This window comes from Lactuca sativa, chromosome 6 (assembly GCF_002870075.4).
Source record: "Lactuca sativa cultivar Salinas chromosome 6, Lsat_Salinas_v11, whole genome shotgun sequence".
Classification (NCBI taxonomy): Eukaryota; Viridiplantae; Streptophyta; class Magnoliopsida; order Asterales; family Asteraceae; genus Lactuca; species Lactuca sativa.
This window is the reverse complement of record NC_056628.2, coordinates 159068555-159087717: the sequence shown is the minus strand read 5'-3', so window position 1 is coordinate 159087717 and position 19163 is coordinate 159068555. Positions and strand designations below refer to the sequence as shown.

The following is a 19163-nucleotide window of genomic DNA, read 5'->3' as shown; positions in this document are numbered from 1 at the left end:
AACCGACATTTTCGTGAAAACTTAAGGGTTTTTATAACATTATACAAATTTCAAATTAGCAACGGACGGAGACATAAAACTACATTGTGTTTTTTAAAAATAAATCATATTTCATGTGATTAGTTATTGAATTTCAAGGATGCTATAATTGTTTGTTCTAATTCTTCCGATTCTTCACTTTATTTGATAATATGAAATCAAGACAAAATTTCAAAAATTGTTTATGTGGTTTCTGAAAAGTAACACTTTTATGATATCTTTAGAAAACGTTACATCTGTGGTCCTTATTGTTTCAAAATTAACCATGGTTAGTCTTTTTCGTTAACTCCTTTAAAAATAAAGGTTAAATACTCAATCGAATGACCTATCTACCCTTCCATTATTATTTTTCTATTTTTGTTATTTATTGCTTCATAAAACAAGAACCATTAATGTGATTCCTCTCTCTATCTCTCTCATATCCAATTCTTCAGTAATCTTTTTTTCCCGACCGATCATATTTTTTGTCCAGAAGATGTGAAGTTCTCGGAGGTGGTGTCAAACATTGTGAACATTTTAATCGTTTTGAGTGTAAGAAAGAAAAAGAAAGGTTCGGGCAGGGTGGGAGAATACAAAGAATCGAAATAGTAGACTATTTGCATTTAAAAAAAAAGAAAAAAAAAGAAACATTTATGACTTTTTAAAGCACATAAATAATTTGTACAATTTTATCAATGTTTTATATTTATATTTTGTAAATAGGCCGCATAAAGGTTGGAATGGTTTCTTAAAAATATTCTAAAAGATCATCTGGTTCACTTTAAAATAAATAAATAAATAAATAATTCTAGGTCAGGGGCACACCTTTTATGGGGCCAGAGGGGTTGTGGCCCCCTCAGTTTTGGGCTTGAAGTAGAGTACATATGTTTAATTTTCGGAATTATAGGCCCAGCAATGTGAGTTTTGGGCCTGTGGCCCCTCCTGATAAACTGATCCGATGTTTGTTTTCCAAGAAGCCGATCCAAGAGAGAGAATTTGTACGTTCGTTCGTTCAATCAGTAAAGCCTCAATCTTCGCTCAATCGCTTGTCCGCCAAATCGAAGCCTGCTCGTCGGCCGTCGCCTGCTGGGCGCTGGCTGCTGCGGACCTGCCGCCTGCGGTGCTGCTACGTGCTAACTGTTGTTCTGCTGCTTCTGCACGATTGCATAGCTGCAATTCTGCTGCAATCCCCAATTGATTCCCCATCCTCAGGTATGCTTTCAGCTTTGAGCTTTAAAGTTTCAATTTAACTTCTTTCCTGTTGTATACTTGCATTTGTTTAGTTTGCTGGAATTTTTTTAGGATTTCTGACTTCAGAGCCTGTTTTGTTGCTTGTCTAATGTCTAGAATAAACTTATTACTTATGAACTGATATGTGATATGTTGGAATTTTAGGAGCCTGTTTTATGAACTGATATAAACTGCTATGTCTAAAAGAATTGTATTGTTGTTTTTCCTCTATATTTGATTGTTGTTGGACTTTTAGGAATCAACTAATTACTAAATTACACATTGTTTATTTTTATTTTCTTATGTAAGAACGTTAATTTTAGTTTATAATACTTTCGGCAAATCGCCCCCCCCTGAAAAATTGTTCAAGCTCCGCCCGTGTTCTAGGTGTTATTTGACTTTTTCCATTTCATTGGTAAGTTGTAACCATTTTTAAGTTTGAGAGTATACGTCTAGACGTTGTTATTTGAGTAGTTTGACTCATATATAAGTAAGACTCTTCCATTTTATTTGTAACCGTTTAAGTTTGTGATTATAAATATTGAATGTGTTATAATACTAGAGAGAGTGATGTCATAATAGTTGCATTTCCTTTACTCTCACGTAGATGTCACCTCACCCTTTACCATAAAAATGTGGTTTCATAACACACCTAAAGAGTGATGCCACACTTGGAGTTTTTTTTTCAATAAATAAAAATTTTCTTTGGTCGTGTTTCAAAGGTAAGAAAGCCATCTAATCACAATCACCCAATGAATGCTCCCTTACAAGGGAGCAGTGCACACCCTACCACACCCTTACCATGGTGTGTGTGTGTGGAGGGGGGGGGGGGGGGGGGGGGGGGGTTGTTCTTGCACACGTGGCACCAAAGTGCGGCAGTGGCTGCACCCCACTCCCTCTGGTCTAATATGGATTTAGATGAGCCGAGCAAAGTTCGAGTTTGGGATGTCAGGCTCAGTTAGTTTAAATTTGTAGGGATCAAGCTCAAAGCTTGGTTCATCTCGAGCATATATTTAAAGCTCAAGTTCAAATCATGCAAGATTTAATATATTCAAGCTCAACTCGTTTGTTAGGCAATCCTAAAAGAATTTATATTCAACTCGGAGTGTTGATCCGTACACAATATTTTTTAATCATACATAACAATTTGTGTTTTATATGTTTGTACCGTACAACTCGATAAAGCATAAATTATTGTGTATGACCTAAAATTATTTTGTACGGATCACTACCAATAGCAAATTTATTTTATTTTTAAAATTGTTTGTTATTATTATTATTATTAGATATTTAATATTTAATTATTTAATAGCAAATTAAAACTAAAATCTCTCTATATTAATAAAATAAATTTTTTTTATACACATGTCATTCTCCTAAAGCATCATATTTAATTTTTGTCACATACCATTATATAAGAGCTTGTTTAAAAGTTTATATTTAATTTTGTCACATGTCATTATATCATAGTTTGTCTAAAAGTTTGTCCTATAACAATATATTTAATGCAATTATATAATATGAAATCTTTTAATTTAATAATACATTGAATTACCATTATATCTTCCATTCATACTCTATTTTACGATATATCTCAGAGGCAATTACTAATTTAGCATAATAAGGAAGTAATTAACCATTTTTAGCAAAAAAATTAGGAATTGTCCCAAAATAGCCCACACCGTAGGTGATTAGAGTCGTTTACTGTTTCGTCAAATCGTCTACTGTTTCGGGTTAAGTATAATTTTTTTTTTCATTTTGAAGATATAAAACCGTAGGTATTTTTAAGACCTACGGTATTCTCTTAAGAAACTACGGTTTCCCAAACCGTAGCCTATGGTTTTGGGTTAAATCTACGGTTTTCTTTTTTCCTTTTTTTTGTATAAAGTCTACGGTTTTGTAAAATATAAAATAGTTGTTAAAATAATTTTTTGCTAAAATGTAGATTACTTTTTTGAATTTGTTGACTACTCTTTTTTGGTAAATTTGATTATTTTTTTCTAAATTTGACTACTTTCTTGGTATATTTGACTACTTTTTTGTCAGAGTTGACTACTGTTTTGAACCTAGTATATATGATAAGTATTACATATTTGTGTAATTATTTCATATTTGGGAAGTTTCCTTCTCTAGCTTCTTTTTTCTTAAAATTAACAGAATGAGTTGTAACGAATATTTCGTATTGCTTATTACGGATGGAAGATGGGAGTTTATTAATTCCCAATTATCATTTGTTTGGCCATCGGGATACAATCCGAGAATGTTTTATTTAGGTGTTGAATTTTATGAAACCACCACGTTCACTGAATTTGTTTATTTGGTGAAGTGCAAGATGGGTCTTCCCGAAGAATCAAAAGTCAGTCTAGCTTATTAACATCCTGAACAACTCTATTATTGTGCTATTGTTGATGATCATGATAGTAGAAAGCTAATCAACTTAATAAATGTCGTTGGAGATAAATATATATCTGTCTATGTGGTGGTTGAAGAAGGCGTTTGGCATAACGAAGTGGCTGATAGAGGAAAAACATCTACAACTAATTTATCAAGCGGAAAATGGAGCAACACCCCAATAGGTAATTTTAAAATTCCAAGTAAAATTCAATATCATAGTGTTGTTGAAAATGTAAATGTAGTGTCAGAACCGATTATGTATATGACACCCGAGAATTATAAGTATATCGGTGATAATGATGTTGGTACATATGTTAATGATGTGGGTGCAAATCATTACTTTAAAAAGCACTAGACATGGTCAATAACGTTGGTAATGAATTTGGAAAACGAGAAGTTCCATTTTTGCATGATGGTGAACTAAAAGGATACGACAAGTTTGCAGATTGTGACAAGTTTGATATATCTGGCCTAGAGAGTGATTCTAACGGAGAAGAATTTAATGATGAACCTCAATTTATTTATTCAAATACCATGTTTTATGGTATGCCCCCATTGCCTTCGTGTCCTGTAAACAATGATGTGAGCATTCCATGCGAGAGGGTGGATATAAATGAAGAGATTAAGGTTCTAGACATTTTTTATAACAAAGAGTTGATCAAGCTTGCAATTAGAAAACAATGCATGGAACATGGTAAGCAGTATAAGACTACCAGATCGAGCAAAGAAAGGTTCTAGGTGGTTTGTTTGGTAAAAAATTGTTCTTGGATGGTTAGGGTAAGGGGAATCAAACGGACTACTGCTTTCCATGTCACAAAAGTTGTTGACCAACACACATGTTGTGCAACAAACTTGGAGTCTAATCATCGACAATCAAAGAAAAAGGTACCCGACCACTTTATCGTTGAACTATTGGTCGGAGATTATAATAGTGTTTATCGGGGTAATGAAATTGTGAGAGACATCAATTCAAAATTTCCAGTCAATATCACATACCAACAGGCATGGCGGACAAAACAGTATGCATTGTTGATGTTAAAAGGTACCAAAGAGGATTCATTCACGAAACTACCAACGTATGTGCACAAGTAGGTCAACCATAATCCAGTAATTGTTACTCAGATAAGAATAGACGATGATGATCTGTTTGAGTTCGTGTATATCACGTTGGGTTTCTCGGTAAGCAATGATATATTTTTTATAACAGATATAACATATGAATCGTAGTTGATATTTGTTAATGCAATTACAAGTAATTGTAGGTACAAGCGTTCATCAAATATTGTAGGTCGACCCTAATAATTGATGCTAGTCACCTAAAGGGTGAATTCAAGGATACGATGTTGCTTGCAGTGACAATGGATGGTCAAAACAAAATCATGTCTGTTTCATATGCAATATGCAAAAGTGAATGTACGGAGACATGGTCCTGGTTCCTTCAAAAACCACGTGAATGTATATGCAACGTGGAGGACCTTAAATGCATATATGATAGGGATCCATCCATAGCGATGTCAATTGCAAATATATTTCCTCACGCCCATCATGGAATATGTGGTATCCATTTGTATTTCAATATTTCAGCAAAATTTGGAAGCAACGACACAATACACACATTATTTTAGGAGATATGCAAAGTCTATATTATTAGAAAATTCGATATTGGGATGAAAAAAATTAAAAAGTTAAATGTTGGGGTATGGAAATACCTACAAAACATCAATCCAGAAATATGGGCTAGGGAACATTTTCCTGGGAATTGATATTTTCTTATGACATCAAATAGTGCGGAGTCGATAAATTGAATGTCATGATTTGTAAGAAAGATGCCAATATTGATGTTGATTGAGTTTTTTCGTGCAACAATGCAACAATGGAGTTTTCAGAAGTGTAATTTTGCTGGTACTAATATTTTATATATAGTAGTACTTGAAATGTTATTTTACTACTTGTATAATATTATGAAATTACGATTATACAAGCAAATAAGAATGGTTGTAATAATTGGATGGTGTACCCTATCATAAATAGTAGATATGAAGTGAAAAGCTCTATTCACAAAAGTGTGATTGTTGATTTCCAACAAAGAACCTGTACATCTAGGCAGTGGCAAATAGATGGGTTACCGTGTGGCCATGTCATAAAAGTGCTCACAATGAACCGTTACGAAGACTGTTCGGAATTTGCTTTAAAAAGCTTACTTTACAGATACATTTAGGAAAACTTACGAGGAGTGTGTGAACCCTTTGCCAAGTCCATCTGAGTGGCAAATCCCCGATGATTTCATGATTGTGAAGCCACCCATAATGGAGAGACATCATTCGGGTAGGCCAAGAAACATTGGTTGTATTATGTCGCAAGGTGGGTGCCCCATATGACACGAATGTTCTACATGCGGTCAATTTGGACACACGAGGAACGATTGTACGAGTAGGGGTTCGAGGAGCGGATCTGGGGGGAGGAAAAAATTGACACAAAAGGGGATAATGATTGATGAATTGGCTTTCGGAAGCGGGTTACAGAACGAAAGCGTGTACCGTGCTTTTGATTTCGATAGTACATTTGATTTAAATTGTCCTTAGATTAATGTAGGAAAGTAATGAATTCCTGCATTTGTAATTTGTATTGCATGTATTAAACTGCACTTTTGAGATTATTAATTAAATCTAGTACCCCACTTATTATCTACTTTATTCCATGAAAAATAAAACACAAACATAAAACATTATAGAAAACGAGATACACCAATAGCAAACATTACATAAGACATTTCACATGAAAGAGCCTTCTACATGAAATATTTGTTATTTTTAACTAGAATCCATGCATCCTCATACTCGAAGTCACTTCCCTCTTACTCAAAAATAGAATGATCATTTACAATTTCTAAAATATCTTCCTCGTGTTTGAAATAATTATTACTATTTTTAAGATGATGATATCATCGATTAAACCATGTGATTTTTTCCTTTAAATCCATCCACTTACCAACAATATTTGCTTGAACCCGGTGTCTTCCTACTCCCAACTAGAGGTTAAACATAGATGTTATGCGGGTCCATTTATCACCTTCAAAGCAATCAGGGCTAACCATGGTTGTTACACCCTCGTAAACATTCATCAAACATCGTATTACGACCATCACCTCTCTTATCATCCATGGACGTAGAGTATTTGACGGAGCAGTTGCATTGGAATAATTTTTTTGATTGGAGGACATTTTTGAATTTTGTCGCTAGTTTGTTTAATATTAAAGGAGTACTTAAATAAGAAAAAGAACTGACAAACAATTATGTGGATTCCCAGAAATATTGTTTGAAATGACAATGCTACAGTTCAAAATGACAATACATTATGCAGGCTACAAAGTAGTAGTCAAAGTCTATGAAACCGTAGTCAAATAATGTCAAAGAGTAGATCAATTGTTAGATATCTTACACAGAAATATTGTTTGAAATGACCAATCTATTGTTCGAAATGACAGTACATTATGCAGGCTAGAAAGTAGTAGTCAAAGTCTAAGAAACCGTAGTCAAATAATGTCAAAGAGTAGTCCAATTGTCAAATACCTTATACAGAAATATTGTTTGAAATGACAAATCTACTGTTTGAAATGACAATACAATATGCAGGCTACAAAGTAGTAGTCAAAGTCTATGAAACAGTAGTCAAATTGTGACATCCCCATTTTTCACGGCCAGAAAAGACCGATTTGTTTATTCTTTGTTTTAAAACCAGAGTAATCTTTTAAAGAAGACAGTTGCGGAATTTGTTCCCAAAAAAATTTTGATAAAACTTTATCAAAACATTTCTCAAAGAGAATGTACTTTTCATTAAATAATAAAACATTGGGATGTCATGTTCCGATACTGACCAAAAAGCATAAACAGTACAATTTAACCTTACATCAGTTATTTACAACTACTGGTCTATTATCCAAAATCTCTCGTCAAATCAACCAACTTATACTCTTGTGTCATTACCTTTAATGCAAAGAAAACTGAGTGGGTCGGGCTTGGGAGCCTGGTAAACCTAGGGAAAAGGAATTGATTCCTTTTCTCTTGTTTGGTTAGTACAAAAAATAGGAAATTGAGAAATAAATCAATTCCTTTTCCATCAAGATAATTCTCTATTTTTAAGAGGGAAAAGGGTAGAAAATAAAAAAGGCATCGATCGAGAATTGGAAAAAATAAAAGCGGAGATTTCAGTTTACCCCAATTCGAACCCCATTGAGAACATCGATCCGATTTTTTTACTTGATTTCTCATGCAATCGCTCATTCGCACCACGTCCTCGTATCGTTTGCCCTACAAACAGTGGTACATCGAGCGGATCATCATTCACGACTTCAATTTGTTGTCGATTTTCACTGTTGCTCGATTGGAAGAAAGACGACTTCACTTCTTTGTCGATTTTATCACCAACCTCCTCCAATTAAAGGTATGGCTATTAATCTTGCCTTGATAAAATCGATTCTTGATGTTTGAATGCAATTTTTGTGTTCTTTGAATGTCAATTTTTACTACTACATGCAATTTGCATATGTTTCTAGTTTGTGCTTGAGTTTCATGTACAAAAGCAATTAGTTTTCTTTAATTTCAGTTTTTTTAGATTGTTTTTGTTATTTGAACAACCATAAAATCTTCATATGATCTCGGAATGAGTAGATAGTTTTTCTAGATTGTAGTTCTTTGTATTGGTAATGTTTTAGGCTCAAAAATAGCTTAATAGATTAAGATATAGTTGAGTTATACAGCCCTAAACAGTGGCTGTTACGATGTATTACAACAATTTTTTGATTTTTTGTCCAACTTTGAACCGTCATAAAATTTTCATACGAGCTCGGAATGAGGTGATTTTTTTCCCAGATTGTAGTCCTCTGTATTTTATATGTTTTACAATCAAGAAACAGGTTATTTGGTTTGGTTTTGGCTGAGTTATGTAGCTCCAAACAGTGGCTGTAATGATTTTTGTACAACATTTCAGCATTTTTTTGATTTTTTGTCCCACTTTGAACCGTCATAAAATCTTCATACGAGCTCGGAATGAGGCGATTTTTTTCCAAGATTGTAGCCCTCTGTCTTTTATACGCTTTACAATCAAGAAACAGGTTATTTGGTTTGGTTTTGGCTGAGTTATGTAGCTCCAAACAGTGGCTGTAATGATTTTTGTACAACATTTCAGCATTTTTTTGATTTTTTGTCCCACTTTGAACCGTCATAAAATCTTCATACGAGCTCGGAATGAGGCGATTTTTTCCAAGATTGTAGCCCTCTGTCTTTTATACGTTTTACAATCAAGAAACAGGTTATTTGGTTTGGTTTTGGCTGAGTTATGTAGCTCCAAACAGTGGCTGTAATGATTTTTGTACAACATTTCAACATTTTTTTGATTTTTTGTCCCACTTTGAACCATCATAAAATCTTCATACGAGCTCGGAATGAGGCGATTTTTTTCCAAGATTGTAGCCCTCTGTCTTTTATATGTTTTACAATCAAGAAACAGGTTATTTGGTTTGGTTTTGGCTGAGTTATGTAGCTCCAAACAATGGCTGTAATGATTTTTGTACAACATTTCAGCATTTTTTTGATTTTTTGTCCCACTTTGAACCGTCATAAAATCTTCATACGAGCTCGGAATGAGGCGATTTTTTTCCAAGATTGTAGCCCTCTGTCTTTTATACGTTTTACAATCAAGAAACAGGTTATTTGGTTTGGTTTTGGCTGAGTTATGTAGCTCCAAACAGTGGCTGTAATGACTTTTGTAATATTTTTAAGCATTTTTTAGCTGTTTTGTCCCAACTCTTCCTTGTTTGTATATATGTAGATGACACGAACACCTTTGCAACAACGGATTGTACGAAATAGAAAAAATGTTATGACATCCGCCGTGAAAGCATTTTATGCAATATATGTTATGATTCGTTGGTGGATGATGTATGATTTTGCTATGAACCGTTTAGAAAAAGCTACAATATTACGGGAAAAATATTTAATGAGTTACCATAATGGACGTGATAGTATTCATGATATGGTTTATAAAAGTGATAAAACAAGTGGGGTTAACATAAGAATGAATAGAAATGCATTTACAAGACTATGTGACATGCGTGAACAAAGAGGAGGGTTGAAAAATAGCAAAAACATGTTAGTTGACGAGCAAGTTGCTATGTTCTTACATGTACTTGCACATAACGAGAAAAATATGATTATAGTAGAAAGATTCAAAAGGTCAGGTGAAACTGTAAGTCGATATTTCAAGTTAGTCTTAGATGCAGTATGCCGATTACATAAACAGTTCTACAAGAAACCCGTGCCAATACCCGATGATGAAACCGACGAGAGGTGGAGGTGGTTTAAGGTTAGTGATTAATTAATATAAATTTATTTAATTCCAATATTAATAAATAATTTGTTTTATGTATAGGGTTGCTTAGGAGCATTAGATGGAACATATATCAAAGTTAAAGTCCTTGCAGCGAATAGAAAACCTTATCGAACACGTAAGGGTGAGATTTGTACTAATGTACTGGGAGTGTGTTCGAGAGATCTTCAATTCATATATGTACTAGCGGGATGGGAGGGTTCCGCAACAGATAGTCGCGTACTCCGAGATGCTATTAGTAGACCCCATGGTCTTAAAATACCTCATGGTATGATAATACATAAAACATAAAGCTACATAATATTATTATCAATACACTATAACTAAATATGTAGAATCTGTTGTAGGAACATACTACCTTTGTGATGTGGGTTATACAAATGTTGAAGGTTTTTTAACACCTTATCGTGGACAACGTTACCATCTTAATGATTGGTTTCGACCACCTACAAATGCTAAAGAGTTATATAACATGAGACACTCATCAGCAAGGAACGTAATAGAACGATGTTTTGGATTGATCAAATCTAGATGGGCTATTTTACGTGATAATGCATACCATCCAATAGAATCTATGCCATGCATAATCATTGCATGTTGTTTGATGCATAATTTCATACGTACAACCATGACCGAGGACCCCCTTGATCAAGAAATCCTTGCAAATCATACACAATTTGGAGACAAACATGACAACATTATTCCAACCGTAGAGACATCGCAAGGATGGACTGACTGTCGAGATCTTCTTGCTAATACTATGTTTACTGATTGGAGTGCAACGCGTGCCAACAATTAATTTATTCCATGTTTTTATGTAAACTTCATTATTCTTTATGTGGTGTTGATATTATGTTTAATGATTGAACAACTCTATTATTATTTAATTATTCTTGTTGATATATTGTATTTATTATGTGGTGTGATAATATTTATTTAGTTTGGATCTATTTGTAATTTTAATACAAAAATGTTGTTTAAAAAGAAATAAACAAGGTAAAAAAAACATTTCCATTTCACTGTTTAATACAACCAAACAAGAGAAATGATTCTCAAAAACATTTCTCTAATGGATTCTCAGTTCTACCAAACAGTGTAATCAATTCTTTTTCTTTAGTTTAATTCTCTTTCTCTGCATTTCCATTCTCTGCTGCAATTCCATTTCTCTGTACCAAACGCACCCTTAGTGAACACACTCAGTTCAATAACACCAAGTGAACACATCTAGTTCAAAAATACTTAATGAACACATTGAGTTCAAAAACACTTATTATTTCGTCTCACATCAACTATTTCATCTACCCATGTTCTACCCAACATATTTGTAGATGCAAACATATATACAGTTTAAATCTTTTAAAACCTTTATAAAACATTAATTCAACATCCATCTCAAGTAAACAAACAATATATAGACACATAGCACGTAGTTCATAGCAAATACTTCATATCTATGTGTTAGAAGAAAGCACACTCACTTGTTAAGATGATTGTCAGACAGCTCTATGGCTCTTCAAGTAGTATTCTTCGGTGAAACCAGAATGTTTTCTCAGAAACCGGACTTCTCGCGGGCAGAGTTTCGGCTCGAAACTCTTTCTCATGGGATCTTCGGAGCTTCGGGACTTGGTTCGGTTATCGGATCATACCGGAGCTTTTGGGATACTTTAAGAGGGCTAGGGAAGGTATCAGAAGTGAGAGAATGAAGGAATTAGCAACCATGTCCAGCTGCCCTTCGGTTTCTATTTATAGGGCCATTTTGCTGGATTCACGTCATGAATCTCAAAATTCACGTCGTGAGTTCAGTAGTCATCAGGTGCGTCATCGCAACTTGCATCTGTTAGGCTCCAGAAGTCATAAATACTGAGTTCACGTCATGAACTCTAACACAACGGCGGGGTTCACGCCCCGAACTTCATAAATTCATATATTTCGCATACGAGCTCCGTTTTCGACGTTCATTATATCCACGTGTAGGTGAGATTATGCTCTACAACTCTCGTTAAGACTCCGTCGACTAATTTTGAATTTATTATTATTATTATTGTTATTATTATTATTATTATTATTATTATTATTATTATTATTATTATTTATTATATTATTTTTAGTAGGCTGAGACAGGAAAACTCCGTTAGGAATTCACAACTCCTTCATCTGTCATACATTTGCGTCTGTCTTTTTACCGTTGGACTACTATTGACAAGATCTTCAATTCTCGTTTAGATTGTTTTGGCTAGAAACCACTCGATCTCATAATCGAACTTTGGGCTGCATACCGCTAAGTCGAAACTTCGAAAAATCATAACTTCCTTATACGAAGTCAAATTTAACAGTTCTTTTTATGCACGCTCTCAGTTTAACGTATTCCACAACTTTAGTTTAGATCACTAAGGCTAAATATCACTCTATCATAAATTCACTATTTACGTCCTACAGCGTCGTGCCGAATCTGTCGCGAAACTTCGACAGGTCATAACTTCTTCGTTATCACTCGGATTTCAGCGTTCTTTATATGTACGGAAACCTTGTGACATATACTACACCTTGGTTAAGATTATTCATTCTAAATAATCTTTTATCAAAAAGTCAATTTTGACGCTTATTCTCTCTAAATTGACTAGCCCGGATCTACGGGCGTTACACAAATAATGTCAAAGAGTAGTCAAATTGTCAAATACCTTACATAGAAATACTATTTGAAATGACAAATCTACTGTTCGAAATGACAATACAATATGCAAGCTACAAAGTAGTAGTCAATGTCTATGAAACAATAGTCAAATTGTAACGACCCAAAAATCACGACTAAAATTTCTTTTAAAACATTACTAAAACCAGATTTATAAAAAACGTATCATAAGTCATAACATAGTTTCCGAGTATTAATTCAAAACACAATCTTATTATCAGAGTAAAACATTCCCAGGCTAACTGACTATGGTGTGTGCACTGCAACCTCTCCGAGCTCCTCCTTTGAAAACTGAGTACCTGAAACCAAAAACTGAAACCGTAAGTACGAAGCTTAGTGAGCTCCCCCAAACTACCACATACCATACAATAACATATAAAGCACATATTAGGCCTTGCCCACTGCATCGGACCAAAGTCCGGAAACTACCTCGGGCCGAAGCCCGGACTAACTGGGACCTTGTCCCATGCATCGAACCGAAGTCCGGAAACTGCATCGAGTCGAAGCCCGGACTAACTGGGACCTTTTCCCCTGCATCGGACCGAAGTCCGGAAACTGCATCAGGCCGAAGCCCGGACTAACTGGGACCTTGTCCCCTGCATCGGACCGAAGTCCAGAACTGACTGAACATAGCATAACATAAACAAATATCAACTAGCATAAACACATATACTGCATATTGCATCGGACTGAAGTCCGGAACACATAACACATAGACATGGTTGAATCACAAAGACACCGAGTATACTGAACTACTACATCGGACCGAAGTCCGGAACTACTACTAACTAAACAGGCCGACATTGTGGCCTTAGACCCATTCCTACTGGAAGGAAACTCACATGAACTACTGAGCTCTGCTGATGACCCTCTGGCTGCTAACCGACAACCATCTGAGCCGCTGCTCCTCTAGCTCTCCGAGCTACCAATATCAATATGACACTTAGTATGACAGTCCTCCAAAAGTCAACTAAGTCAACTCCTGTCAAAGTCAAAGTCCTGGTCAAAGTCAACCTTCCAGGTTGACTCTACTCGCCGAGTCAGCCTACTGACTCGCCGAGTTCATAAGCTCAGAAACCCCTTTCATCGCAACTCGACTCGCCGAGTCAGACCATGACTCGCCGAGTCTACTGATTTCCGAGTCCTAACCTGTCCAACTCACTGGGTCCCCACTCAACTCATTAATCCGAGTCTTAACTCGAAGGGGTTGGGGTTTCGCGACTTGACTCGCCGAGTCCAAGACAATCTTCAACAGACTCGCCGAGTTGTTCTTCCAACTTGTCGAGTTCCTGCCTATCTTCATCCAACTCGCCAAGTCCACCCATGCGACTCGCCGAGTTACTACGCGACTCAAGTCTGATATCTAGCCCGACTCGCCGAGTCCATACGTGCATTTCCATAATTTCGAGTCACAGAGCTTCTCCTTTGCTCCAAACAATAGATCTGGGTTCCTAGAGTCCATTAGCAACATAAAGTTGCTAACTTTAGGTGCTTCTTGCCTCATAATACCAAAAAAAACCAAGCTAGAGAGGAAATCAACTCATGGGGAATGGCTTTGCATAACAACTAAATGGCTTTCTGCATTTTCGATCCAAATAAAGCTCAGATCTGGAGTTTCAATTCCAGATCTAGCTTATGCACCAATTTCTCATCACATACTCTCAAAGAAACCCTAAAACTCCATGAAAGATGGATCTAGAAAGGAGAAAGCCAAGGATAACGATTCATTACCTCCAAATGCTCTAAAAAGTTCCACCAACTCTGGATCCAAGGCCTCCTCTTGCACCACTATGAATCCCTTCTCTTCCAAGCTCCAAATTACTTCACCAAGGGTAGATCTTGCTCCAAAAACGATTATGGTGGCTAGGGTTTGGGGTTCTGGACTATAGGGGCCACAAATGAGCCCTAGGGAAGAGAATAAGATGCTTAAATAGGGTACCAAGTCCCGGAATTAGGGTTTCCGAACCCAGACCAGACTCGCCGAGTCCACTTGCCGACTCGCCGAGTCGGTCACTTACTTTACACCCGGATCCTGCTCCGACTCGCCGAGTTCCTCCCTGGACTCGACGAGTCGACCCTTTTTAACTTATGGTTTTCCTTTCCTTTCTTGACCTTTCTAATTTCGGTTTTACAACTCTCCCCCACTTAAACTAAACTTCGTCCTCGAAGTTCGCTATGGTCGATTGACCTGCAATCCGCCTCCAACACCCTGCCTGGTGACTCTAACCCTTTTGTCCATCACTCTAGCCGCTCTCAGTGCTGGTCACTACTGTTGGTACATACTGAATGCTTCTTATTTCCATAACTTAGTGCTGAGCACCCGTCCCAGCGAATGGATCATATAATCCTTCAAGTGAAAGATTCATCCCTGCAACGGTTAAGACTTATATGAGAGTTGCGCAACAAGGTCGAACCCTCCCCTCTGAGATTATCCAACCCTGCTGTGAGAGGCGTAGCACCCTCTGTCAACTTGCTGCCTCTTTCCACACTTCCCTTGTCGTTACTGCCTTTGACTGAAAATTTTGTTGCCCCTCATCCGCCTACCGGATGCACTGAGACCACCATGGTCCAACTAATCTACTGATATCTGGGTTACCGGACTCCCACCGGTCACTACACCCCATCACAATCTCCTAGTCGCTTCCAGCGACTTCTGAAGATACTTCGACTATCTATAACTGTTTTGCCCACTCTGCCACTCATACTGAATCGATGCTGCTGGAACCAGCCCGCTTATCTCTCATCTGACTACTCAACTTCCAACAACTCGAGTCTTCCATCCTGAAAGAAAGGCTACCTGCCTAATTACCCTTGCAGATCACTTATTCTTGGCAGAAGACTCAAATGATCCTGCTGAGAGGGACTTGCCATTTCCAAATCAACCAACTATACCGTCAGCACTTGCATTCCAACACAAATACTAATACTGTCCATAACTCTGAAACTATCCAAAACACTGAACTGCCTACAACACTGAACTGCCTAAAACACTGAACTGCCTGAAACACTGAACATGCCTGAAACACTGAACTGCATGAAACACTAAACATGCCTGAAACACCGAACTGCCTATATGACTGCTTCCCAAAATATCTCAAGACCTTCTTGGTCTCCAATCATTCGTCGGTTATCTGCAACACCGAGTTCCAACTCAACTGTGGAGTCCAAGGACTCCTCACTTAGTCGCTCCCACGACTTCTAAACAAAATCTTTCTTTGGAACTAGTTTCCACTAGTTATCATGTCACTGTGGCTCTAACAACCTCCTGATCCACCGATCAGGTCCAAACGTCACATCCTGACATCATCAATTCCACGACTAAAAAACATGATGGCTCCCAGACTAACGGTAGCCCTTAACATACACGAACCCAAACGGTCCACTGCTACCCTGATCTCATAACTGTGATGACGATCCGAATGTCGAATTGTCGGCTTAACCATAACTGAACCATTTGGGAATCCGAAATCTAACCCATGGATTCCCATATCTTCACTGCTGCACCCGAACTGGTGGGTACTACTGTTTCCCCCGCGTCCAAACAACGCGCTCATGCTATCTACTAACCTGACGAATGCTATGGCTACATCCGCAGACTTACAACACTCTACTACTATCTGACTGCTAGTGAATGCTACGGCTACCCCCGCAGAATTACAACACTCCTACTATCTGACTGCTAGTGAATGCTACGGCTACCCCCGCAGACTTACAACACTCTACTACTATCTGACTGCTTTACTAACTACTATTCCGAGGACATCCTGACTATCCCTAGTCCTGCTAGTGATTCCTCATCCCGATTTCTCAAAACCAGCCCTCAGTCATCGAATGCTGCATCAACCTCGACATCTTATATCCTTGATACACTTAGCGTTCTGTCGAGGAATTCTTCGGCTTGGTTCCCAAACCAACCGTCTACTAATCCGGACACATGCAACTATCGTTAGGAATTTTCCAAACCCCCAACTCCTGAATCCACACAACCCTGCATGCCGTCTCTGCCACTGACTACTAACACGAAAGCATCTCTTGCTAACCATTCTCAAGATCCTCATTCCGACTCACTAGAGTCCTACAAGAGGTCCTCCAATCCTGGATTCCCAACTAGCTACTAACCATCTCAATTACTTGAACTAACTGTTGGGAGGTTCCTCAAACTCCCAATCCTGAACTCCTCAATCCATCAATCGCTACACTACTATCTTTTCTTCTTGGAGGTTGTGTACTCATTCTGGGTCTGCGTGCTCTTACGCTTGTATACTCGGAGGGTTCTCCCCCACTTGGATTCGGCTAACTCCTTACTGCTCACTGGTCAAAAGGATTCCCCAACCTTCCTTCCATTAAAAGGGTGATCTGCTGTTTGCCAACGTTTACCTCTGTCGGCGCTCCAACTGACTTTTACCAGATCCGAACCATCTTTGCTATCTAACTGGGCACCCTTCGATCCTTAACTGTATTTGCTTTAGGGACTATATCCTGAGAACCTGCGTTTGGGGTGCACATCCCCAACCCACTTCCCTATTGTCCGCTGGCTACCTCACTAGAAGCTCTAAATTGTCACTACTAAGGATTTAACTGATCAATCCCGAATGACACCTTTCGAAAGTAGTGAGGCATTACAAATTCTTACACATACATGCTATAGTTTCTGCATCCGAAGTAACCTGCCCTAGAGGGGACGACCTCCAATTCACCATTCTAATTCCAAGGTATGCAAATGGCATATAACTTAACCATAGGCAGGTAATATAATACCCCAACACATATGCTTATTGATATCAATGCAGCGACATAACAATAATATCATGAATAATAATTGACAGGAAGGTAAAAGATACGTACCCACATCATTCAGTGCTGCTCGAATCCTTGTTGAAATCAACCAGAATACTCGGCTCCGAGCCGTAGGCGCCCTTGCCCGACCCTGATGTCCGCTGGTGGTTCTCGAAGTCCCAGGCGCAGGAGCTGGCACCTGCCCTGCTGTATACAAACTCGGACAGTGGGATTTCTTGTGGCCCCTCTGACTGCAATGGAAACATATCGGGTCAATTTCCTGGGCGATGGTAATAGTACAATCTCTGCTAAAATAGCCAATCTGACCGCACTTGAAACATCCAACATCGCCACCACTTCTACGCCTGCACGCACCCTTGTGCATCCTACCACACTTCCCGCATCGATTGCGGCTCTGATAGTCCCTCGTTCTAAAATCCGACCCCTTGGGCCTCTTCCCCGAAACTGTGGCTACCTGAGTCTCATCCATTTTCCTCTTCCTTTTCGACTTCCTGCCCGTCTCTCGCTCCTGCGTTACCATGTCGACCCTATCCGTCGTCTAAACAACAGCTGTCTGATCCTGGAGCTTCGCGGTAAACCTATCAGTGATCCTACCGACCATGTCAGGCAGATCCTCGTGCATGGCTCGCGAGACCTCCTCAACTATCCAATCATGTAGAGGTCTCTCTTGGAGACAGGGTGCCTCACTCACTCCTGTCCCCTGATGGCAAAAACTAGAAATGGGATCTCCCTCCCTAATGGATCCCTGAACTCTATAAGAATCAGGATCTAGACGAGCCCCAATCTGTCCTGAAACTATCCCGGCCCTAAAGGCCTCAAGATGACTGTTCATAAGCTCCACGATGGCCTATCTAACCGAGCCGAAAATTACTGGAGTCTGATCAATGATGTTGCGCATAATCTCTGCGGAAATGAAATCCCTCATCTGATCATCAAGCTGCCCGGCTCCAGAGCCCGAGCCAGATCCCTCCCCGGTACCTGAATTGCTAACTGGTAACTCGCGCAATGTCACCATGCTGAAAATATAACACTTCCTGATCAATATACACACCGCTGCTGAGGGATCTCTCACACACTCTAAAAGTTCCATGGTCTTGTCTCGGCCCCTCTTGATTCGAGTATGGATCCTCTGCTTTTAGTAGTATGGGCCCATACTACCTTCCACATCTATCCGTACTTTCCTCAAGAGTTACCTCAACTCCACCAAGTCACTCTACTGCTACTGATCTCTGCTGCTACCTTCCTAGGCTTGCCTTAGGGAACTTCTGACTCCACCCAAACCAGTCCTCAGCTGCTGAAGGCCTCCTTGTAATGCCAATTAGCCACCACCTGAATACCATCACATGCAATGAGGCTCGGATAATCCTTCGAGTAAAAGACTCGTCCCTACAACGGTTAGAATCAAACGAGAGTTGCGCAGTAGGGCCAAATCCAACACTCTGAGATTATTCAACCCTGATCACATGTGATGTGACATATTCACCTAATGGATAACTCCCATCACTCAGAGTCCCACAAAGCACAAAGCAAGCAACATTCAGATAAAGGAAACATACTCATGCAAAACTATTCTCATAACGAGAGACTGTACTAGCATACAATGCTAAGCTCACATTATCAGGCATAACCTACACAGGCTATCCTACCTCTG

The 19163-nt window shown here is 38.3% G+C and overlaps 1 protein-coding gene across 5 annotated transcripts; it reads left to right on the top strand.

Moving 5' to 3' along the window:
- The first annotated feature begins 945 nt into the window (after positions 1-945).
- Positions 946-10913, top strand: LOC111901189 (protein ALP1-like). Of its 5 annotated transcripts, XM_052764764.1 has the most exons (5): positions 946-1230; positions 5851-8082; positions 9469-10002; positions 10069-10294; positions 10374-10913. In XM_052764764.1, the coding sequence occupies exons 2-5, from the start codon at positions 7909-7911 to the stop codon at positions 10823-10825; spliced, it is 1386 nt and encodes a 461-aa protein (XP_052620724.1). In that variant the 5' UTR covers positions 946-1230; positions 5851-7908; the 3' UTR covers positions 10826-10913. The 5 variants fall into 5 exon arrangements, 2 of the variants coding, with proteins under 2 accessions (XP_052620724.1, XP_023752843.2); XM_023897075.3 differs by lacking the exon at positions 5851-8082 and having other exon boundaries at positions 952-1230; XR_002853429.3 differs by lacking the exons at positions 5851-8082; positions 9469-10002; positions 10069-10294; positions 10374-10913 and adding exons at positions 3575-4821; positions 4905-5844 and having other exon boundaries at positions 963-1230.
- The last annotated feature ends 8250 nt before the right edge of the window (positions 10914-19163 follow it).